Source organism: Equus caballus, chromosome 6, assembly GCF_041296265.1.
Source record: "Equus caballus isolate H_3958 breed thoroughbred chromosome 6, TB-T2T, whole genome shotgun sequence".
NCBI classification, from domain to species: domain Eukaryota; kingdom Metazoa; phylum Chordata; class Mammalia; order Perissodactyla; family Equidae; genus Equus; species Equus caballus.
Window position 1 is genome coordinate 6,155,951 of NC_091689.1, and position 23,460 is coordinate 6,179,410.

At 41.2% G+C, this 23,460-nt stretch overlaps 1 protein-coding gene across 6 annotated transcripts in view; it reads left to right on the plus strand.

The window, feature by feature from the left end:
- Positions 1–6,663: 6,663 nt before the first annotated feature.
- The window catches only part of XRCC5 (X-ray repair cross complementing 5), a 92,663-nt gene continuing 75,866 nt past the window's right edge, over positions 6,664–23,460 (plus strand). For 2 of the 6 annotated variants that reach the window (XM_005610589.4, XM_070269248.1), the window contains exons 1-5: positions 6,664–7,444; positions 10,810–10,923; positions 13,499–13,682; positions 14,565–14,613; positions 15,543–15,665. In XM_005610589.4, the coding sequence (XP_005610646.1) occupies positions 7,424–7,444; positions 10,810–10,923; positions 13,499–13,682; positions 14,565–14,613; positions 15,543–15,665 (491 nt within the window). In that variant the 5' untranslated portion in view covers positions 6,664–7,423. The other 4 variants (XM_005610590.4, XM_070269249.1, XM_070269250.1 and 1 more) reach the window with 4 other exon arrangements.

The window sequence follows — 23,460 nt, forward strand, 5'->3', positions numbered from 1 at the left end:
AACTAAAGCAATCTCATCTTCGCTCTCAGCAAACACCTAGAGAACCTTAGAGTAGAACTTGGAGAGTTAAATACCATACTTGAACCTCCTGTTAGCCCCCAGTTTCCTGATCTTCATGGTGGATTTCAAGGAGGAAGACTTTTTTCTAATTACTTTGCAGCCATAATATGCTGAGGTAGATAAACCATGTCTGATCTGGTGTGATGACAGTGATGTTAAGGCATCTCATCTATCAACATTAGGAAGCACCCTTCATTTCAGTTCAAGTCCAAGAGGAATAAAACCCCTGTTCTCCAAGATTTACAATAAAACAAGATTCTAAATCTTAAAGTTTCATCGTACCATTTTGGGATGGACACCCAGGGCTTAAGTTTTAGAGAGTTGCAAAAGACTAATGGCCAACATCAAAAGTTTTCTCTTCCTCAGGGGCAGTATATAATGATAAAAGGGACACTCCACCAAGAAGACATAAACTTATAAATATATATGCACCCAACACAGGAGCACCAAAGTACATAAAGTAACTATTAACAAACCTAAAAGGAGATATTAACAACAATACAATAATAGTAGGTGACCTTAACACTCCACTTACACCAATGGATAGATCATCCAGACAGAAAGTCAACAAGGAAAGACTGGATTTAAATGAAAAACTAGACCTGATGGACTTAATGGATACATCTAGAACACTCCATTCAAAAACAGCAGACTATATATTCTTCTCAAGTGCATATGGAACATTCTCAAGGATACACCATATGCTGGGAAACAAGGCAAGCATCAATAAATTTAAAAATATTGAAATCCTCTCAACCATCTTTTCTGACCATAATGCCATGAAACTAGAAATCAACTACAAGGAAAAAGCTGGGAAAGTGACAAATACGTGTAGATCAAACAACATGCTATTGAACAACACATGGATCACTGAAGAAATTGAAGGACAAATCAAAAAATATCTGGAGACAAATGAAAAGGAAAATTCACCACACCAACTCATATGGGATGCAGCAAAAGTGGTCCTAACAGGGAAATTCATAGCTATACAGGCCCACATTAACTAACAAGAAAAATCTCAAATAAGCAATCTTAAACTACACCTAACAGAATTAGAAAAAGAAGAACAAACAAAGCCCAAAGTCAGCAGAAGCAGGGGAATAATAAAAATTAGAGCAGAAATAAATGAAATTGAAACAAAAAAATAGAAGAAAGTATCAATGAAACTAAGAGCTTGTTCTTTGAGAATATAAACAAAATGGGCAAACCCTTAGCCAGACTCACTAAGAAGAAAAAACAGGCTCAAATAGATAAAATTAGAAATGAAAGAGGAGAAATTACAATAGATACCACAGAAATACAAAGGATTATAAGAGAATACTATGAATAACTATATGCCAACAAATTGGACAATCTAGAAGAAATGGATAAATTCTTAGACTCATACAATCTCCCAAAACTGAATCAAGAAGAAACAGAACATCTGAATAGACCAAACACAAGCAAAGAGATTGAAACAGCAATCAAAAACCTTCCAAAAAATAAAAGTCCAGGACCAGATGGCTTCTCCAGAGAATTATACCGAACATTCAAAGATTTCATACCTATCCTTCTCAAACTATTCCAAAAATTTGAAGAAGATGGAATACTTCCTAACACATTCTATGAGGCTAACATCTCCCTGATACCAAAGCCAGACAAGGATAACACAAAGAAGGAAAATTATAGGCCAATATCACTGATGAAAATAGATGCAAAAATCTACAACAAAATATTGGCAAACTGCATATAGCAATACATTAAAAAGATCATACATCATGATCAAGTGGGATTTATACCAGGGACACAGGGATTGTTCCACATCTGCAAATCAATCAATGTAATATACCACATTAACAAAATGAGGAATAAAAACAACATGATCATCTCAATAGATGCAGAGAAAGCATTTGACAAGATCCAACATCCATTTATGATAAAAACTCTCAATAAGATAGGTATAGAAGGAAAATACCTCAACATAACAAAGGCCACATATATGACAACCCACAGCCAACATCATACAATGGGGAAATCTGAAAAGTGAAAGCCATCCCTCTGAGAACAGGAATAAGACAAGGGTGCCCGCTCTCACCACTCTTATTCAACATAGTACTGGAGGTTTTGGCTAGAGCAATTAGGCAAGAAAAAGAAATAAAAGGAATCCAAATAGGCAATGAAGACGTGAAACTCTCACTGTTTGCAGATGACATGATCTTATATATAGAAAATCCTAAAGAATCCATTGGAACACTAATAGAAATAATCAGCAACTACAGCAAAGTTGCAGAGTACAAAATCAACTTACAAAAATCAGTTGCATTTCTATACTCTAATAACGAACTAACAGAAACAGAACTCAAGAATACAATCCCACTTACAATCACGACAAAAAGAAGAAAATCTAGGAATAAATTTAACCAAGGAGGTGAAAGACCTATACAATGAAAACTATAAGACATTATTGAAAGAAATCGATGATGACATAAAGAAATGAAAAGATATTCCATGCACATGGATTGGAAGAATAAATATAGTTAAAATGTCCATACCACCTAAAGCAATCTACAGATTCAATGCAATCCCAATCCGAATCCCAATGACATTCTTCACGGAATAGAACAAAGAATCCTAAAATTCATATGGGTCAACAAAAGACCCAGAATAGCTAAAGCAAGTCTGAGAAACAAGAACAAAGCTGGAGGCATCACAATCCCTGACTTCAAAATATGCTACAAAGCTATAGTAATCAAAACAGCATGATACTGGTACAAAAACAGATGCACAGATCAATGGAACAGAATTGAAAGCCCAGAAATAAAACCACACATCTATGGACAGCTAATCTTCGACAAAGGAGCTAAGAACATACAATGGAGAAAGGAAAGTCTCTTCAATAAATGGTGTTGGGAAAACTGGACAGCCACATGGAAACGAATGAAAGTAGACAATTATCTCTCGCCATGTACAAAAATAAACTCAAAATGGATCAAAGACTTGAAGGTAAGACGTGAAACTATAAAACTCCTTGAAGAAAATATAGGCAGTACACTCTTTGACATCAGTCCTAGAAGGATCTTTTGGAATACCATATCTACTTGGACAAGGGAAACAAAAGAAAAAATAAACAAGTGGGACTTCATCAGATTAAAGAGCTTCTGCAAGGCAAAGGAAACCAGGAACAAAAAGAAAAGACAACCCACTAACTGGGAGAAAATATTTGCAAATCATATATCCGACAAGGGGTTCATCTCCAAAATATATAAAGAAGTCACACCACTCAACAACAAAAAAACAAACGAACTGATCAAAAAGTGGGCAGAGGATAAGAACAGACGTTTTTCTAAAGCAGATATACAGATGGCCGACAGGCACATGAAAAGATGTTCAACATCACTAATCATCAGGGAAATGCAAATCAAAACTATACTAAGACACCACCTTACACCCGTTAGAATGGCTATAATCACCAAGACAAAAAATAATAAATATTGGAAAGGGTGTGGAGAAAAGGGAATCCTCATATGCTGCTGGTGGGAATGCAAACTGGTGTAGCCTCTATGGAAAACGGTATGAAAATTTCTCAAAAAATTAAAAATAGAAATACCATATGATCCAGCTATCCCACTACTGGGTATTTATCCAAAGAACTTGAAATCAACAATTCAAAGAGACTTATGCACCCCTGTGTTCATTGCAGTGTTATTCACAAAAAGCAAGACATGGAAGCAACACAAGCATCCATGGACTGATGATTGGATAAAGAAGATGTGTGTATATATATACAATGGCATACTACTCAGCCATAAAAAAAGACCAAATTGTCCCATTTGCAACAACATGGATGGACCTTGAGGGTATTATGTTAAGTGAAATAAGTGAGACAGAGAAAGACAAACACCATATGATTTCACTTATATGTGGAAGATAAACTAACACGTGGACAAAGAGAATAGGTTAGTGGTTACCAGAGGGGAAGAGGGTTGAGGGGTGGGCACAAGGGATGATGGGGCACATATATATGGCAACTGATAAAAAATAATGTACAACTGAAATTTCACAATGTTATAAACTATTATGACCTCAATCAAATTTTTTCAAAATGTTTTCTCTTCCTCAATTAATTTAATTATTCACATAGGCCTTTTACATGGATTTTTTATGGTATTTTTCAAAAGTACATAGAGAACTCACACCTTTCTGAGATATAAACCTTTACCGTTAAGATTTTTAACGAATTTTCAAAAATGCCCATATAACCATTATTATAGCTCTCTGTCAGAGCACAAAGCCTGCGCATTTTTATTGTGTATAATGCCCACAGATTCATCACTTTGTTGTTCACTCTCAGAGTGATTTCAAACTCAAACACATTCTCACAACTTAAATTGTAATTTCAAAATAAATCAAATTCTTTACTTTCCTTTATTTATTTTTTGGTGAGGAAGATTGGCCCTGAGCTAACATCTGTGCCAATGTTCCTCTATGTTTTGTATGTGGGACACCACCACAGCACGGCTTGATAGTGGTGTGTAGGCCCACACCTGCGAACCCCAGGATGCCCAAGCAGAGTGCACGAACTTAACCACTATGTCACTGGGCCGACCCCCTTTATTAGCCTTTATTAACTACCCTGAAGGGGATGCATCGTCCACACTACAGCATAGTTTAAAATATCCCTGTTGTTTCAGTTCTCTCTTGCTGTGAGACACCTAAAACTTAATGGCTTAATATAACAACCACTTCATTTATCTGCTCATAATTCTGTAATTTGGACAGAGCTTGGTGGAGAGGACTGGTCTGCACTCAATGTCTTTAATACTGGGGTAGCTGCCTCAGGGCTGGAGGATTTACCCCCAAGATGGCCTCACTGGCATGGCTGCCAAATTGGTGCTGGCTGTCATCTAGGTGGCCCCCGGGGCTGCTGCTGCTCACTGCTTGTGTTAGTATGCTAGGCCTGCCGTAACAAAATATCACAGAGTGGGTGTCCTAAACAAAAGAAATTTATTTTCTCACTGTTCTGGAGGCTGGAAGTGTAGGATTAGGGTGCCCACGTGGTTGGGTTAAGCATGATGAGAGCTCTCCCCTTGGGCTGCACACATTGCCCTCCTATCTGTGTATTCATATGACTCCTTCTTTGTACAAATGAGGGGGGGTGTGAGTGCTAGCTCACAAGTTCTCTGGTGTCTCTTCTTATAATGGCACTAACCCCATCACGAAGGCCCCACCTTCATGACCTCACCTAACTCTAATTACCTCCCAAAGGCCCCATCTCCAACTACCATTGCATTGGGCATCTGGGCTTTAATGTATGAATTTGGGGGGGAGGGGGGACACAAACACTCACCCCTAACAGTGCTGCTCCATGTGGCCTGTCCACGTGGCTAGGTTGGGCTTTCATAGCATGGCAGTCTTATAGCAGTCAGTCCTCATACATGGTTGTCTGGCTTCTATCTGGCAGAAACTAAATCTGCCAGGCATTCTGAGGGCTTTGGCCCCGAACCAGTCCAGTGTCACTTCTGCCACATTTTACTGGTGAAAGCAGGTGTCAAAACCAGCCCAGATTCAAGGGGAAGGAACTACATAAGGGTGTGAATGCTGGGAGGCATGGCACATGGGGCCGCCAAAAATGACAGTGTCCTTCTCCCTTTCTTGTCCTATCCATTTCCCTCATACACCACAGTGACTCCCATGCCCCTCTCTCTGTCCAAAATGCTCCTTCTCTCCTACAAGCCGTAGCCTATCAACCTCTTGTCCTCCCTCTTTACACCCAATTCTGTATCATACAAACTCAAATGAATCTTGGACTGACAAGGAGAAACAGAACCAACAAAGCCAGAAGCCTTTTGTCGTGGAGGAAGAAGGGAGTAGCCATACATACTGTCACATTAATAATGTTTGCCCCTTCACCCTTCATTAGGGGAGCGCTTTGCCAGGGGAAGCAGTGCTTAAGGTCCTTATGCATTCTCAGCACCACAGCCGCCAAGCTGTCTGGAAGTGCATGATTCTAAAGCCTTCTATAAGATGGCTGAGATGTAGACAAGCATAGGCACTAGAATCTCTTTTATTTCTCCCAGAAAACAAATCTGTACTGGTGGGTGTGTGGGTATGAGAAAGAGAGAGGGGAAAAGGGAGAGAAAAGAGAAAGAAGGGACAGAGAGGAAGAGAAAAAAAGAGAGACTATGTACAAGATAATATCATGGATATAAAAAAATGCATGCAAATTTTCTTCACTATGGTGAGTCTCCAGTAATTCTACTGACCTGTAATACAAAAAGATATTTTAAAAATAATATTTCAGCTTTAAAAGAATTCCTTGAGTTTGAATCAAAGCTTAAAGAACCTCGTGGGTTCTATGAGCACTGTCTGAAAAGGTCTGGCTCTCCTGGCTTCAGTGTACTTAACCTTTCCACTCCTTCAAGGTCCCTCCCTCCTCATGGCTCTCCACATCTTTCCAGCTTTAGTTTCTGCTTTTCCCAGGTCCAGTTTTCAACAGGGAGAGAATCTGATTGGATGTGATATTCCAGTTAGGGCAGAGGTTTGTGGACACTTTGCAGGGTGCTGGATGTCCAGTCACCTGTCAGCCTATCTGGTGTAGAAAACAGCCGTTTCAGTGCAAGGTTCAGCTTGGGCCTGCCTCCCTCAAAGAGGCAGGGGCTGCAGGCCGGACAAGTTCCCTTGAAAGGGGGTGGTGAGAATATCAGGTACTGTGATCGAGAGCCACCACGTCTAGAAGATCTCCCTGGCTTGTCTTCTGAATTAAACCTCACCTCCTCCCTTCCAAGCTAGCGCCACTCCAAACCACTGGGAGACCCTTAGCAACGAACGCTGTTTCATGCCTCCAGCCTCTGCACATCCCATTTCCTCTGCAAAGAAGAATGCTCTTCCCACTTCTGATTGCCTGGAAAACTCCTACTCCTCCTTCAGCAGTTGGTTCTAAATCATCGCATCTGTTAAGTCTTTCATTATCTCTCTTTTTTGGAAGAAACAGACTTTTAGAGAAGTTAAGTGACTTTCCGGATTCATACTCATATTCAAGAAAATCTAACTCCAGAGCTCTGACGCAAAACGCTACAGGTGTTACTCTCAACGAGAGAAAAGGGAAGTGACTCTTTCGGGGAACCGATTCATGCTCATCTAGTTCTAGAGACCTGCGCATGTCAAAGACCGCAAACTCCTAATCAGGGCGGAATGCAGGGACTCTGCGCATGCTCAGAGCGTCGGCGCACCGTCTCCCCGCCCCAGGCCGGCTCTTTGAGAAGCGGCTCTTCCTACGACGAACCGGCTCTTCCTACGACGATCCGGCTAGTCCGCCGGAACTGAGCTGCAGCGCTGCGGGTTCCCGCCCGGAAGAGGCGGCGGCTGCGCCTGCGGGACCGGCAACATGGCACGGTGGGGGAGTAAGGTAGAAAGATCAATGGGCTTGGGCCTTGCCGGTGCCGGGGATCCGGGGGGGGGGGGGGGGGGTGCGGAAGCAGGACTCGAGAAGTCACGGCGGTGCCTAGGAGCGAAGAGAGCGGGGAGATCATGGTGGTGGGCTGGATCAGGAGGCTGGACCGAGGGACGCGCTGTGAGAAGGGCTGGGGATTCGGAGTCCCCAGACCTGACTACGAGCCCCGCCGCCCCCCACCCTCCGCCCCCTCAGCCCTCCCGCTTCTCACTTCCCCTCACTGTCCCGCTCTGTCCCGCTCTCCAGCCCACCCCCCGACCCCACCTCCTCGTGGCTTCTGAGCCTGGGTTTTTAAAATGAATTTGAGAATGGAAGTTAGCCGTGGCTAGCACCTCCCCACAGACTTGTAAAGCTTCAGAGAGGGACTTTGAGTAAAATAATTTGAACTGTAAAGGGTCATATTATTACCTTTATAATATATATATCTCAGATTTGTGAGCCAAACGCTTTATTTTTATTTCATTTAATATTCACAACAACCCCAGCTTACGTGAGAAAACGAGGCATAAAGAAAGTGAAGTGCTTAGCCCAGGGTCACCCAGCCCATTAGTGGTGGAACCCGGATTTGTACCCAGGCTAACTGCTTTCAGAGCCCTGGAGAGTGTCTGTGTTGCTAGGAATCTATGACCCTCACTGTCCCAGATTAGTAACAGATACTATGGTGAATTTTTTAAATGATTTTTTTCAGTATAGTTGGAGAGTGGTAGTTGTCTCTTAAGGGTCACTAGAGGGAGGTGTGTTCCAGGGAGGAGTTCATTCATCCATCCATCTGCCCATCCATCCATCTGTCCATCAGGCACTAGAGGGAGGTGTGTTCCAGGGAGTTGTTCATTCATCCATCTATGTGTCCATCCATCCATGTAGTTGTTCATTCATCCATCCGTCTGTCCATCCATCTATCTATCCAAAGACTAGGCCCCTTACTAGGCATCTGGTATATAGATAAACTAAACAAGATAGGGGTTTGAGTGACTGATCCCTAGTCCCCTCAACTGTCCGTTGGGAAATGTTGATTAAAATGATTACAAACATATGATGCTACTCACCTCCCGTTTTACTCTTCTTTCAGCTGCTGAGAACTTTGCAGCTCTTGTGGAGCAGCTGTTTATGGCAGGTGGACTTGCAGCAAAATTCTAACAGCCTGTCTTGCTTCAGTATATAAGTGAGGAGCTGCCATGCTGCCTTTCCTGGTTTTCTTACTCCTGCCAGAAAGGAACTTAAAATACTACATAGGTCATTCTTCTGCTTCCAGACAAGATGTTCCATATTGTGAAAACTTGTGATGCCATTTTTTGGGTACCTGATTGCTAGCAAAAGACCTTTAGTCCTCTGACAGAGTTTTCTGGTTTAAAATAAGTAGCTTTTATGAATGTGTATTAAATAAATGCAGCAGCATATTTTGGACTCAAGTTTTTGAGACTCTTAAAAGATTTTTATGCTCCGGGCCTTGAAACTATGGGATGAAAGTTTTATGGCTCTCAAAGGAATTTTATAGTTTATTGCTACCTTTTCTCCAGACATGCTATCTTTACTCCGGAAATCTCTTAACATTAGTGCATTACATTCAATTCTTTGTAAATTAGGGAAAAACTTAAATAGTCTTTTCTTTCCATGTGTTGGCTGAGATACAACCAAATTTAGAAATCATTTATACCTCCTGATAGGAGCTCATCTAGGTTTTTCAAACACTTCTAGGATTAGGATACCTCTGCTTCAGAAAACAGTTCTTTTATTGATCACTTCTAAATGTTATTTTTCCTCCTTATATGGAGTCAAACCAATCTCCCTGTAACTTCCATCCATTGATCCTATTATCTCTCTTGTAGACTGGTCCTTTTATAACACAGCTGTTGCATATTTGGGGGAACTATAATGTTCTGCTAAGTCTTCTCACCTGGCTCAAATAGCCAGTTTTTTTTTTTTCTACGACTGTTCCTCCCATCACATGCTCTCCAGATCCTTCTCTAACCTGCTCATTTCATGTTCGATTGTCATTAGTCTTTCTCCTAAGATGTGATGCTCAGAACTGTTCACAATTGTCGTATGTGGTCTGATCAGTACAAAGCCCAGGTGAGACTGTCAGTGTCAAGGGAATGTTAACTCTGGAAAACAACTTAGATCTCATCTAGTCCAACAACTGCTTCCTGACCCCGTGAAGTAACAGGTTAAGTGACATGCCCGCAGACTTAGTTAATTAATAAAGATGGGACTGGATCCCAGGTCTCCAGATTGCTAATACAGTCTTTTTTCACCATAAAACCTTTCTTTTCCTTCCTTGAGTTCACTACAGCATTGATAGAACCTAAAATATTTTGGAGGATGGAGTGATAGGTGTAGGGAATGTAGTAGCTGTGTCACACTGGTGACTCATTTGACAACCCACCCTGAAGTTGCGAGTTGCTCTTAGTTCAGGTTTCCTCCAGCTCCTATTCAGTTAAAATTTGGATGCCAGATATAGAACTTTACGTGTATCCTTTTTACTTTGAGTTTATTTTCGCCTATATCCTTAGTCCCCTGCATATGTGATTGCTATCTAATCACTTGGCGTCTTTATTTATGTGGTTCCCTCTGCCTGTAACTCTCCTTGTTCACGTGATTGACTCCTCATTTTTTAAGACTCACCCAAAGATCACGTCCAGGAAGCCTTTTCTGCCTCCGTACCCTTTTCCTCCTCCAGTCTTGGGCAGATGCTCCTGTTCTCTGTTCTCTTAGTGCCTACTGCATCCCTTTGTCATGGAACATTGTGCTAGTATTATTGGTTTAGCTGTCTGTGTACCCTGCTAGAATAGATTTAGCGTCTTAGTCTTCATTTTAGATCCTCAGTTTACAAACTGATTCAAACTGTTGGGGTGTATCATTTCAGTATATATAGATTGTGGCAGTCACTGATTGCCACAAAAAAGCTGTATAACAAACTACACCTCAAATCAGTGGCTAACAACAGTAGCATCTATTCTCATGCTGTGGGTCTGCAGATTAACTGTAGCTTGTGTTTTGAGCTCAGCTGGGCTGGACTTAGCTCTAGCCTGCAGGTTGTTTTCACATCTGCTCGCCATGGGTTTATTCTGGGGCTCGGGCTAAAGGAGCAGCAGCTCTCTGGAGCATGCTCCTGTCCTGGCAGATGCTTTCCAGCTTTTATAAAGTATCAAGACTATTTAAAGTTTCTCCGTAGTGAACACTTCCCCTCCCTTTATCACATATCCCTGAAATATCGGTACAGGTTCTGGGAATGAAATAAGCAAAGGACATGTCTCTTTTCTCTTTTTTCTTATGAGCATTATTAACGTTTTCTCAAATACTGTTTGGGACTTTGTTTCCAGGCAGCTGTTGTGTTGTGTATCGATGTGGGCTTTGCTATGAGTAACTCCTTTCCTGGTGAAGAATCCCCATTTGAACTAGCAAAGAAAGTGATGACCATGTTTGTGCAGCGACAGGTAAGTTTCGGATTGGCCTTGGGCATGGAGCTCATGGTTGAACTGCCTGTTGCCTCCACTTAGTAAAGCAAGAGACCAGCCTCCTTACAGTGTCCAGCCCCAGTGTTTTTGGGAATCTGAGTTTTCTTACATATACTCACATGCAAGTCCAGCTATCACTAGAGCCTGATACTTTTTCCTTCCCTCATTTTGGCTCCTCCACTGGATATGATGGTTTTTATCAGAAGCGAGGCAATGTAAAATAATATTTAAAAGTGCAGTCTCTAGAACCAGAAGGCCTGGGTTTGAGTCCTTGCTCTCCCCTGTCATTTACTATCTTGAACAAGTACTTCAACTTTTTTGTGCCTATTCCAGTTACCTTTTGCTGGTAACAAACTATCCCAAAACTTAAGTGTCTTAAATGGCATTTAAAAAAAAAATCACCTCTCATGGTTCTGTGGGATGACCAGGTGGCTCAGTTGGGTGATTCTCTCTGGAGGCCTCTTGTGCAGGTGTTTCAGATGGTGACTGGGCCTGAGTCATGTGAAGGATCAGTGGGCCATATGTCCAAGATGGCTCACTCCCGTGGTGGTTCGTTGATCCCTTCTGGTGGCTGTGAGCTCACTTGGGGCTATCCATCAGAACCCTTACATGCGGCCTCTCCGTGTTGCTTGGGATTCTCAGTGTAGTGTGTGGTTCTGAGAAGGAATATCCCAAAAGTAGATATTCTAAGAGACCTGCCTATGTGGCTTTTTATGACCTAGCTTTAGAAATCCCAGAACATCATTTCTGCTGCTTTCTGTTAGTCCAGCAAGCCACCAAGACCAGCTCACATTCAAGCCGGGGCGGGATTCGACTCACCTGTTGATTTCTGCCCCTTGTAGCTGATCTGACTGCTACTTTTGCTAAGTCCATGAAGTTCTGCTTCGTTCACTGGGCGCTGCTGCCTCCCACCTGTCATCCTAGATTTTAACAAATTCTGATGACGTGGAGTCTTAAAGTGTCAAAGAAGAAGAGAATGCCTCTAACTCCACTCTTGGTTATTATAATTTGTATTGGTTGTATTCAAGTAGCAGTGCTGTGCCCCAATGTACTATGGATTTTTTTTAAGGAGAGAAATGGTTCTTTCAGTTTTTATTTTTGGCTCTGCCCCTTCCGTGGGAGTCTAAGTGAATCCAGAAGGCTGAGAGACAAACCTGGTGCCAGGCTCATGCTGCAGTCAAAATGTTCTCCCCTCTCCTGACTGAAGTTTTGTTGTTGAGCAAGATTACTTGGCCTTAGATGGATTCTTGTCCAGGAGACAGACAGAATCTAGCTGGCCCGCCCCAGCTGGTGTGCTGGACAGGTTTGAACCCCAGCACCTGGGACCTTGTCTCCACGTACAGCTGGAAATTGTAACTAGAATTGTTAACAGACTGGGGAATTTAACAGACCAAACAAGAATGGAGTAGGACAGAGTTCCACCCTCTCCTCATGCAGGGTTCTTCCCATTGATGGAAATGTGTTATAAGTAGGTAGGAACACGATTTCCTTTTCCTTTTGTGTCAGATACTATTTTTTGTTTTTATATTATATTATGAAATGTTTCATAAAGGAGGCAAATACAGGGAACAATTTAATGGAAAGCTATTTTCCTGTTATATGGCTCTACAGTCCTACAGTTATACCATATTCATTTGATTTTTTCCTTAAAAAATAAAACATTACTGATAAACTGGAAGCCCCTTGTGTATCCCTTCCCAGTCCTCTTTTTTCCTCTTCTTCCCCTTCTTTCCTCAGAATTTTCGTAGTTAGTACCATGCATATTTTATACTTTTGGATATAAGTATATTCATAAATAAGATTTAGTATTGTATGCAGCTCTCAAAAGTGTATGTAATATTATATGGCGCATATAATTCTACAACTTATTTTTTCTCAACCTTATGTTTTTGAGATTTATTCATGTTGATAAACATTGCACAGATTTGTTCATTTTTTACTGGGATAGAATATTCCATTGTGTACCTCTTCTGCAATGTGTTTTTCCATTCTCCTGTTGATGGATAGTTTGTCTCCAGTTTTGCCCTGTTCTAAACAGTGCTGAAGTGAACTTGTCTATTTTCTCCTTGTGTACATGTGCAAGAATTTCTCTATGGTCTCTATACCTGTAATACTGTAATATACTGTAAGTGAAATTGTTGGGATATAGGATATGAACCAGAACATTCTTTTTTTTAATCTCTGGAAAATTTAAACCTTAAATACTCATTCTAGAAAGACTGACTAAAGTCTCTCCAAATTATCCATAATTAGTTTTCATTGAGAATTAGAGTCTGATTTGGCTGGAGGTCGGGAAGAGTGGTAACCACCCTCCCATTTCCCCACCCTAAATTGTACTGAAATGAAGAGGGGGACCTGTAGTCAATGAAAAGTCTGTTTGGACCCTAGGGATTGTCATTGTCCCATGGGCTATCTAGCCCAATATTCTGCTGTTGACAGTAGCCCCAGGGATCTGTCATAGGGAGGCATGGTTGTCTTGCTCTCTGAAGGTTAGGCATCTGATGGCTTCCAGGTGGTACTCCATGGTTTTCAACCTTCTCACATTCTTCTTTAGGTGTTTGCTGAGAGCAAGGATGAAATTGCATTAGTCCTTTTTGGTACAGATGGCACTAAGAATGCCCTTGCTGGTGAGGATCAGTATCAGAACATCACAGTGCACAGACACCTGATGCTACCAGATTTTGACTTGCTGGAGGACATTGAAAGCAAAATCCAACCTGGTTCTCGGCAAGCTGACTGTATCCTTTTTCAGCCAGAGAAGGCTCTTAAAAATTTTCCTTTCATCTGGGGAATCATACTAGTTTGGTGAGGTTCTCTAAGAGTCCCTGCTCTGAGTATATGGACGTTTTTGGCTCTGAGCTCATGGATGTGATATGTTTTAGGATTTAATGTGAAATTAAACAGGTTGGGTTGGGTGCCTGCACTCCAGGCCCACCAGTCACTTGCCCCTTCTCTGCACCAGATACTGACGGGTTGGGAGGCATCAGAAGGGGAAGCTACCAGGGGGTATATGTGTGTGTTGGCTACGTGCGGATGGTTAGATGGTGGAAACAAAACTGTTTGGACATAGAGAAGATATTTTTAGAAGAGTCTAGCATTAGCATGCTCTGTGCTTTCCTGGACGGAGGATATTTTTGTGCCCCAAATCAGACTGATATCCAAACTGAGATTTCCAATTTCTTCCACAGGTGTCCTAATTTTAAGGGGTTACTCATTTTTCTAAACAGTTGGTACTGCCATCCCTGATTGCTGGGAGGTTCTGCCGTGCTGGGAGTGGCTTACAAATGCTACATCATGGCTCACTTCGTATTTAAGGATGGACTGTAAACATAAAAATGGGTTCTAGATACTATAAAATGGCATCATCAGTTTTGGTTAAATGAATGGAATATGTTAGATTACCTTACCTTTTGGTTTTATTTTTCCTGGTTATATGTTTCAGGATGTGTTCTTTGATACATAGCATATGTGAATATCCATTAGTGGCAAGTCCTTTTAAGTCATCACGTAGTCAGTCCGGTGTCCACAATTTCCAGCACTGTGGACTTCACTGGAAAAAACTTGCATGTTCTTGGCATAAAGGGACTGTTGGTGATATCTTCTGCCCTTAACTAGCTGAGTCCTGGATGCACTCATCGTGTGCATGGATGTGATTCAACGGGAAACTGTGTAAGTATCTCAGCTGAAGAGAGTGAGCCTCTCTGCAAAAGTTGTGTGGGTTGATGTGTTCAGTGTACTGAGTGACTGTTAACCAAGCCGCGTGTTTGCGTGGCTGAAAAAACATTTGATAGAATGCAATGGTTCAGTTCAACTTCTCTTTTTAAAAGTTTAAAAAGAAGGTGGGCTGTACTTGGTGAGAATTTCTCTGGGAGCAGTGTTGGTTGGCTTATTTCAGATTCCTTCCTATTTGACTTAAGCTAATTACTAGGAATTTTTTAAAATACTAAGTGGTATGGTCCATATGTTAGTGAAATTGGATGTATAGTAACTCTGGCCAGCTTCCTAATTCATTACTTATTTAATTACTGTGCCTTTAAAATGTGTGTCTTTGAATACACACATGCACGTATCCCTTGACCGTTAGCAAAAACACTTGCCCTCAAATCTTAGGCCTAAATTTATAATATCATTTCTCAGTTCTCTGTACGTCCTCTGCAAAATCCTGCCACTAGCCTTGTGAATGGAATCAGACCAGGATGTTTGGAAAGGAAACTCTTGCAAGGCTGAAGTTGTAGTACTCTGGGGGAGTTCCTTGTTTACATTCTGCCTATGTGGAGGCTGGACAGGGGTCCTTTTTAATCATAGTGACCACATCTTTAACTGAAGTTACAGTTAGGAAACCATGGACATGGTATTTCCATAATGCTCAGAAATTTTGTCCAAGATGTTAAAAGTATGAATTATAACCAGATGATTATGTGCTTAGTAGGAACTTAGCCAAGCATCAACAATATGTGGACTTCTAGAATGTAATCACATTTGTTAACTCTGCCTGGGCTCATTCCTTTGCCTCTTTCTGCTCACTGACCAAATGCATTTGAATTCGTAGGAAATAATTCAGGAGAATGATTTCTTAATGTGATAACTCTCTCTTTTAGAGGAAAGAAGTTTGAGAAGAAGCATATTGAAGTGTTCACTGACCTCAGCAGCCCGTTCAGCAAAGATCAGCTGGATATTATAATTCATAACTTGAAGAAATCCAGTATCTCCCTGCAATTCTTGTAAGACCGTAAGAATAATGTTTGTAGATGAACCCTGTGCTCTCGTAACACTGTGAGTGGGGCCCCTGAGAGAGCACTTGGTTCCAGGGTCTTCTCTTTGTGCTCTGAGCCAGAAGCTCTCAGATGGCTGATCTCAGCACGCCTGCCCCGGTTACTCCCTGTGTTCCAGGAACCCGTCTGAGTTTTGGTGATAAAGGGATGAACATCACAGGGAAACACAGGAATTTAGCTCAGCAGCAGATGGTTTGCTCACTGTTCTTGGACTCAAAGCATTGAGGAATTAGAGGGATCTTTTGAGGACATTCTGTTCATCTCCTGCCTCCCTGAGGACTTGACCCAAACAATTACCAGATTGATGGTGTATTCCCAAACAGCTCTCGAGAATTATCTTATAGACAGATGTTTTTAGGGTAGAGAGGAATGTCGACTTGGGAATCATTTTAAACACATACATAATGCTTATTTTTAACTCTTTTTCAGATTTAAAGGATACACACACATATATAAAATATAATTTGCTTCTGTTTATTTAGGACATACACACATTTAAGGGGGAAATGTATATCATAATTTGTTGGGGAGAAAGTCCCTCTTCCCTCAATAACTTGAATTGCCCCTCCAGGCATTTGCTTTCTTTACCTTACATCCTAACAGAAAGTTCTTTTCATTGCACTAATCCTTTCTGCTGCGTCTGAAACCTGTTTTTTCGGTCCTATTTTTGCCAAAAGCAGAGTGCTGGTATGGGATGTTGAATTCTTGGTCTTCCGGGGACACTCATTTTTCAGATTGAGGGCTACAGTGAGAACCCTCCAGCTCAGAGTGGTAAGCCTTTGGTGTCTTTAAAATGTCTGCCAGGGGAGTTAAGAACCTTTCTTGCAAGTTATGTACCTCTTAAGACTAGTGAGGGGCATCTCCTTTCTGTGGAACTGTAGAAAAATAGTTCAGAATAACCCATCAATCTGGTACTTGTTAAGAGGGTACTTCAGAGAAATTGAGTGCTTTTAAAGTGATGCTTCTCTTCTTATTGAGTTGAGGTTTTCTCAGCACTTCAGAAGCCCAGCTCAGCTTCTGTTCCCTGTTCATAACCTCAGGATGCCTTTCCACGGTTGAAGCATACTGCACTTCTGTCAGTGTCATTGGAAAGAGCTACTGTTTTTTGTATTTGCAATACTGTAAAGCGTGCTGAAGAGGGAACATAGCCTTTTTTTCTCCTTGCTTGTTATTTGTCCGGTTGTATTTTTTTCTTGGGTAATATGCTTCCTGTGCTACACACCTCCAGCATGTGAAGTAGAGTTTTAGGTTTTACTGTTTGGTGTATCCCATGTGTGAGTGGTTGTTCTAGTTGGACTAAAAAAATAACAGCAGGCCAAAGAAGCAGTGCGTGGCGAGCAGGCTCGTTTTTAGTTTCTTCTTCTGACGCCTGAGAAGGTTTATTTCTGGCTAATGCAGGGCAGAAGGAACTGTTATTGTAACTTCATTTTCCAGGGTAATTTCCTGATGCTTCATTTTCATGTCATTCTTCCCTTCTTTCTGGTCGATGTTATGGAAACAGCAGGAACCTGATGCAAACCCTATGTGGCATACTCTGCTCCCTGGAAGCTCTTTAGCTGATAGGTAATACAGGACAGACAAATCAGTCAAGCTAAGAATAGGTAGAAAAAGTGTAAACAGGAAGCCCTATTTTAACTGTAGCAAATAAAGTGATAGAGAAATCGCTTTAAAAATAATCATCTATGTAGGGGTGACCAACAGGTTATGGTGAGTGAACTGAAAAGATTGCTGAATTCAGTTGTTTAGGTTTCCAGAGGCAAAGTGAGGTGATGTGCTATGGTAGAAAGAACCTTGCTCTTTCAGTGAGATGACTGAGGCTCCCTCACTTATGCTGTGCCTCTTTGGCCGAATTATTCCATCTCTGTAGCGTCAGTTTCTTTTTCTCTTTTTTTTTTTTTTATTAATGTTATGATAGATTACAACCTTGTGAGATTTCAGTTGTACAGTTTTGTTACTCATGTTGTGGGTACACCACTTCCCCCTCTGTGCCCTCCCCCCACCCCCCCTTTTCCCTGGTAACCACCCATCAGATCTCCTTCTCAATATACTAACTTCCACCTATGAGTGGAGTCATATAGAGTTCGTCTTTCTCTGACTGGCTTATTTCGCTTAACATAATACCCTCGAGGTCCGTCCACGTTGTTGTGAATGGGCCAATTTTGTCTTTTTTTATGGCTGAGTAGTATTCCATTGTGTATATATACCACATCTTCTTTATCCAATCATCAGTTTCTGGGCATGTAGGCTGGTTCCATGTCTTGGCTATTGTAAATAATGCTGCAATGAACATAGGGGTGCAACGGACTCTTGACATTTCTGATATCAGGTTCTTAGGATAGATACCCAGTAATGGGATGGCTGGGTCGTAGGGTATTTCTATTTTTAACTTTTTGAGAAATCTCCATACTGTTTTCCATAGTGGCTGTACCAGTTTGCATTCCCACCAACAGTGTATGAGGGTTCCTTTTTCTCCACATCCTCTCCAACATTTGTCACTCTTGGTTTTGGATGTTTTTGCCAATCTAACGGGTGTAAGGTGATATCTTAGTGTAGTTTTGATTTGCATTTCCCTGATGATTAGCGATGATGAACATCTTTTCATGTGTCTATTGGCCATATTCATATCTTCTTTTGAGAAATGTCTGTTCATGTCCTCTGCCCATTTTTTGATCGGGTTGTTTGTTTTTTTGTTGCTAATCAGTGTGAGTTCTTTGTATATTATGGAGATTAACCCTTTGTCAGATAAGTGGCTTGTAAATATTTTTTCCCAATTAGCTGTTTTTTTGTTTCAATCCTGTTTTCCCTTGCCTTGAAGAAGCTCTTTAGTCTGATGAAGTCCCATTTGTTTATTCTTTCTATTGTTTCCCTCAACTGAGGAGTTACAGTGTCCGAAAAGATTCTTTTGAAACTGATGTCAAAGAGTGTACTGCCTATATTCTCTTCCAAAAGACTTATTGTCTCAGGCCTAATCTTTAGGTCTTTGATCCATTTTGAGTTTATTTTGGTGTGTGGTGAAAAAGAATGGTCAATTTTCAATCTTTTGCGTGTGGCTGTCCAGTTTTCCCAGCACCATTTGTTGAAGAGACTTTCTTTTCTCCATTGTAGGCCCTCTGCTCCTTTGTTGAAGATTAGCTGTCCATAGATGTGTGGTTTTATCTCTGGGCTTTCAATTCTGTTCCATTGATCTGTGGACCTGTTTTTGTACCAGTACCATGCTGTTTTGATCACTGTAGCTTTGTAGTATGTTTTGAAATCGGGGATTGTGATTCCACCGGCTTTGTTTTTGCTCAGGATTGCTTTAGCAATTCGCGGTCTTTTGTTGCCCCATATGAATTTTAGGATTGTTTGTTCAATTTCTGTGAAGAATGTTCTTGGGATTCTGATTGGGATAGCATTGAATCTGTATATTGCTTTAGGTAGTATGGACATTTTAACTATGTTTATTCTTCCAATCCATGTGCAAGGAATGTCTTTCCATCTCTTTATGTCATCGTCAATTTCTTTCAAGAAAGTCTTGTAGTTTTCATTGTATAGATCCTTCACTTCCTTGGTTAAGTTTATCCCAAGGTATTTTATTCTTTTCGTTGCGATTGTGAATGGGATTGAGTTCTTGAGTTCTTTTTTTGTTAGTTCATTGTTAGTGTATAGAAATGCTACTGATTTATGTATGTTGATTTTATACCCTGCTACTTTGCTGTAGTTGTTGATTATTTCTAATAGTTTTTCTATGGATTCTTTGGGGTTTTCTATATATAAGATCATGTCATCTGCAAACAGCGAGAGTTTTACTTCTTCGTTACCTATTTGGATTCCTTTTATTTCTTTTTCCTGCCGAATTGCTCTGGCCAGCACCTCCAGTACTATGTTGAATAGGAGTGGTGAAAGTGGGCACCCTTGTCTTGTTCCTGTCCTCAGAGGGATGGCTTTCAGTTTTTGTCCATTGAGTATGATGTTGGCTGTGGGTCTATCATATATGGCCTTTATTATGTTGAGGTACTTTTCTTCTATACCCATTTTACTGAGGGTTTTAATCATAAATGGGTGTTGGATCTTGTCGAATGCTTTCTCTGCATCTATTGAGATGATCATGTGGTTTTTGCTTTTCATTTTGTTGATGTAGTGTATCACGTTGATTGACTTGCGGATGTTGAACCATCCCTGTGTCCCTGGTACAAATCCCACTTGATCATGGTGTATAATCTTTTTGATGTATTGCTGTATTCAGTTTGCCAAAATTTTGTTGAGGATTTTTGCATCTATGTTCATCAGTGATATCGGCCTGTAGTTCTCCTTCTTTGTGTTGTCCTTGTCAGGTTTGGGGATCAGAGTGATGTTGGCTTCATAGAATGTGTTAGGGAGTTCTCCATCTTTCTCAATTTTCTGGAACAGTTTGAGGAGAATAGGTATTAAGTCTTCTTTGAATGTTTGTAGAATTCTCCAGAGAAGCCGTCTGGTCCTGGACTCTTATTTTTGGGGAGGTTTTTGATTACCGTTTCTATTTCCTTACTTGTGATTGGCCTATTCAGATTCTCCATTTCTTCCTGATTCAGTTTGGGGAGATTGTAGGAGTCTAGGAATTTGTCCATTTCTTCCAGGTTGTTCAATTTGTTGGCATATAGTTTTTCACAGTATTCTCTTATGATCTCTTGTATTTCATTGGTATCTGTTGTGATTTCTCCTCTGTCATTCCTAATTTTATTAATTTGCGATTTCTCTCTTCTTTTCTCGGTGAGTCTGGCTAGGGGTTTGTCAATTTTGTTAATTCTTTCGAAGAACCAACTCTTTGTTTCATTGATCCTTTCTATTGTCTTTTTTGTTTCAATATCGTTTATTTCTGCTCTTATTTTTATTATTTCCCTCCTTCTACTGACTCTGGGCTTTGTTTGTTCTTCTTTTTCTAGTTCTGTTAGGTGTCATTTGAGGTTGCTTATGTGAGCTTTTTCTTGTTTAGTGAGGTGAGCCTGTATTGCGATGAATTTCCCTCTTAGGACTGCTTTTGCTGCATCCCAAATGATTTGGTATGTCGTGTTCTCATTTTCATTAGTCTCCAGATAAAATTTGATTTCTTCTTTAATTTCTTCAATGATCCATTGTTTGTTGAGAAGCGTGTTGTTTAGTCTCCACATTTTTGCACCTTTCTCTGCTTTTGTCTTGTAGTTGATTTCTAGTTTAATAGCATTATGATCAGAAAAGATGCTTGATATTATTTCAACTCTCTTGTATTTATTGATGTTTGCTTTGGTTCCCAAAATATGGTCAATCCTTGAGAATGTTCCATGTGCACTTGAGAAGAATGTGTAACCTGCTGTTTTTGGACGAAGTGTTCTATATATATCTATTAAGTCCATCTGGTCTAATTTTTCATTTAATTCTATTATTTCCTTGTTGATTTTCTGTCTGGATGTTCTGTCCATTGGTGTTAATGGTGTGTTGAGGTCCCCTACTATTATTGTATTGTTGTTGATGTCTTCTTTTAGTTCTATTAAGAGTTGCTTTACAAATTTTGGTGCTCCTGTGTTGGGTGCGTATATATTTATAAGTGTTATGTCTTCTTGGTGGAGAGTCCCTTTTATCATTATATGCTGTCCCTCTTTATCTTTCTTTATCTGTTTTGCTTTGAAATCTACCTTGTCTGATATTAGTATAGCGACACCTGCTTTCTTTTGTTCATTATTCGCTTGGAGTATTGTTCTCCATCCCTTCACTCTGAGTCTGTGTTTGTCTTTGGGGCTGAGGTGTGTTTCCTGGAGGCAGCATATTGTTGGATCTTGTTCTTTGATCCCTCCTGCCACTCTGTGTCTTTTGATTGGGGAGTTCAATCCATTTACATTTAGAGTGATTATTGAGACGTGGGGGCCTACCACTACCATTTTGTGTCTTGTTTTCCAGTTTTCTTCAATTTCCTTTGTTTCTCGTCCCATGGTTTAATCTGTTCTGATGTAGAGCTGCTACTCTCTGTTGTTGTCCTTCTACTTATCTCCTCTGCTCTTGGTTTTGTAGCCCCTTTCCTTTTTTGGATTTTTCAGGAATGAGGGTTTTCCTGAGGATTTCCTGAAGAGGAGGTTTTGTGGCAATGAACTCCCTTAATTTTTGTTTATCTTGGAAAGTTTTTATTTCTCCATCGTATTTGAAGTATATTTTTGCTGGATAGAGAATTCTCGGCTGTAGATTTTTGTCCTTCAGATTTTTGAATATATCATTCCACTCTCTTCTAGCCTGTAAAGTTTCTGCTGAGAAATCTGCTGATAGCCTGATGGGGGTTCCTTTGTAGGTTAGTTTCTTTTGCCTGGCTGTCCTTAGTATTTTCTCCTTGTCGTTGACTTTTGCTAGCTTCACTACTATATGCCGTGGAGTTGGTCTTCTTGCATTGATAAAGTTTGGAGATCTATTCGCTTCTGTCACCTGAAGATCCATCTCCCTCACCAGATTTGGGAAGTTCTCAGCCATTATTTCTTTGAATAGGTTTTCTGCCCCTTTCTCCTTCTCTTCTCCCTCTGGTATACCTATAATCCTTACGTTGCCTCTCCTAATTGTGTCTGATAATTCTCGGAGAGTTTCTTCATTTCTTTTTAGTCTTGCTTCTCTCTCCTCCTCTGCCTGCAGCAATTCTATATTGCCATCTTCCAAATTGCTAATTCTTTCCTCCATATTATCGGCCCTACTGTTCAGAGCATCTAGATTTTTCTTAATCTCCTCTATTGTGGTCTTCATTTCCAGTATTTCTGTTTGGTTCTTCTTTATCATATCAAACTCTTGTGACATAGCTCCTGAACTCGTTGAGTTGTCGGATAGAATTCTCTCTTAACTCATTGAGTATTTTAATGATGGCTGTTTTGAAGTCATCATCATTTAGGTTATGTATCTCATTTTCTTTGGGATTGTTTTCTGTGTATTTGTTACTTTCTTTCTGTTCTGGAGATTTAATGTATTTTTTCATATTGCTTGATGTTGTTGATTTGTGCCTCCACATGGAGATAGAGTTTAGTTGCTCCTTTCACTTGTTTCAGCTGCTGCAGTGGGGGAGCAGCTGTTTATACTGCACCAACCAGGAACCCTGTCCGCAGTTGCTAACTGGGCCTGGGCCCCTCCTCGTAGCCACAGTGGTCCTTTGGATTCCCTCCTCTGCTGTGGGGGCCGTCACAGGGGGGCTTCAGGCTGCTGGTGCCTACTATTGCAGCCCACCTAGATGTGCTCCCTCCTTGGGGTCTGCAACGGTGTTATGGGCTTTTCCAGCAGCCAGGGGTGGTATCACTTATATTTGTCGCTCCGTTGCTGTCGGCACCCACAAAATCTCACTTGTCCTCTATGGGTCGCAGGAGAGCTATTGGCATCTTCTACAGTCTGTGGTTAGTTCACCTAGCTATGCTGCTTTTGCCCTGGGGTCTTCCAGCCTTGTGGCTGCCGGCTGGGTGCCTTCTACTGGTGCTGTGCAGAGGCTTTCCCTAAGGCTGCTGTGAGCCTGTAGGGTTTCCCCCTAGGCTACGGAGCTGGGTCTCTGGAACTCCCCCAAGCCCCAGTCCTCTCCAAGATCTCCGGCTATCCCTAGTCCCACGGGGCGGGCAACGGCAGCTGGGGGTCGCCCCTCCCTCTGGGATTCTCTCCGGGACTCTCCCGGAGCCGTGAATGCTGGGAGTGGCCCCTCTGCTAATGGCAGACAGAGAGTTTTGTCTGCTGCCTGGGCGGAACTCTGGAGCTTCCCCTCCAGGTCGCAGAGCCGGCCTTTGAAACTTCCCCCAGCCCCAGT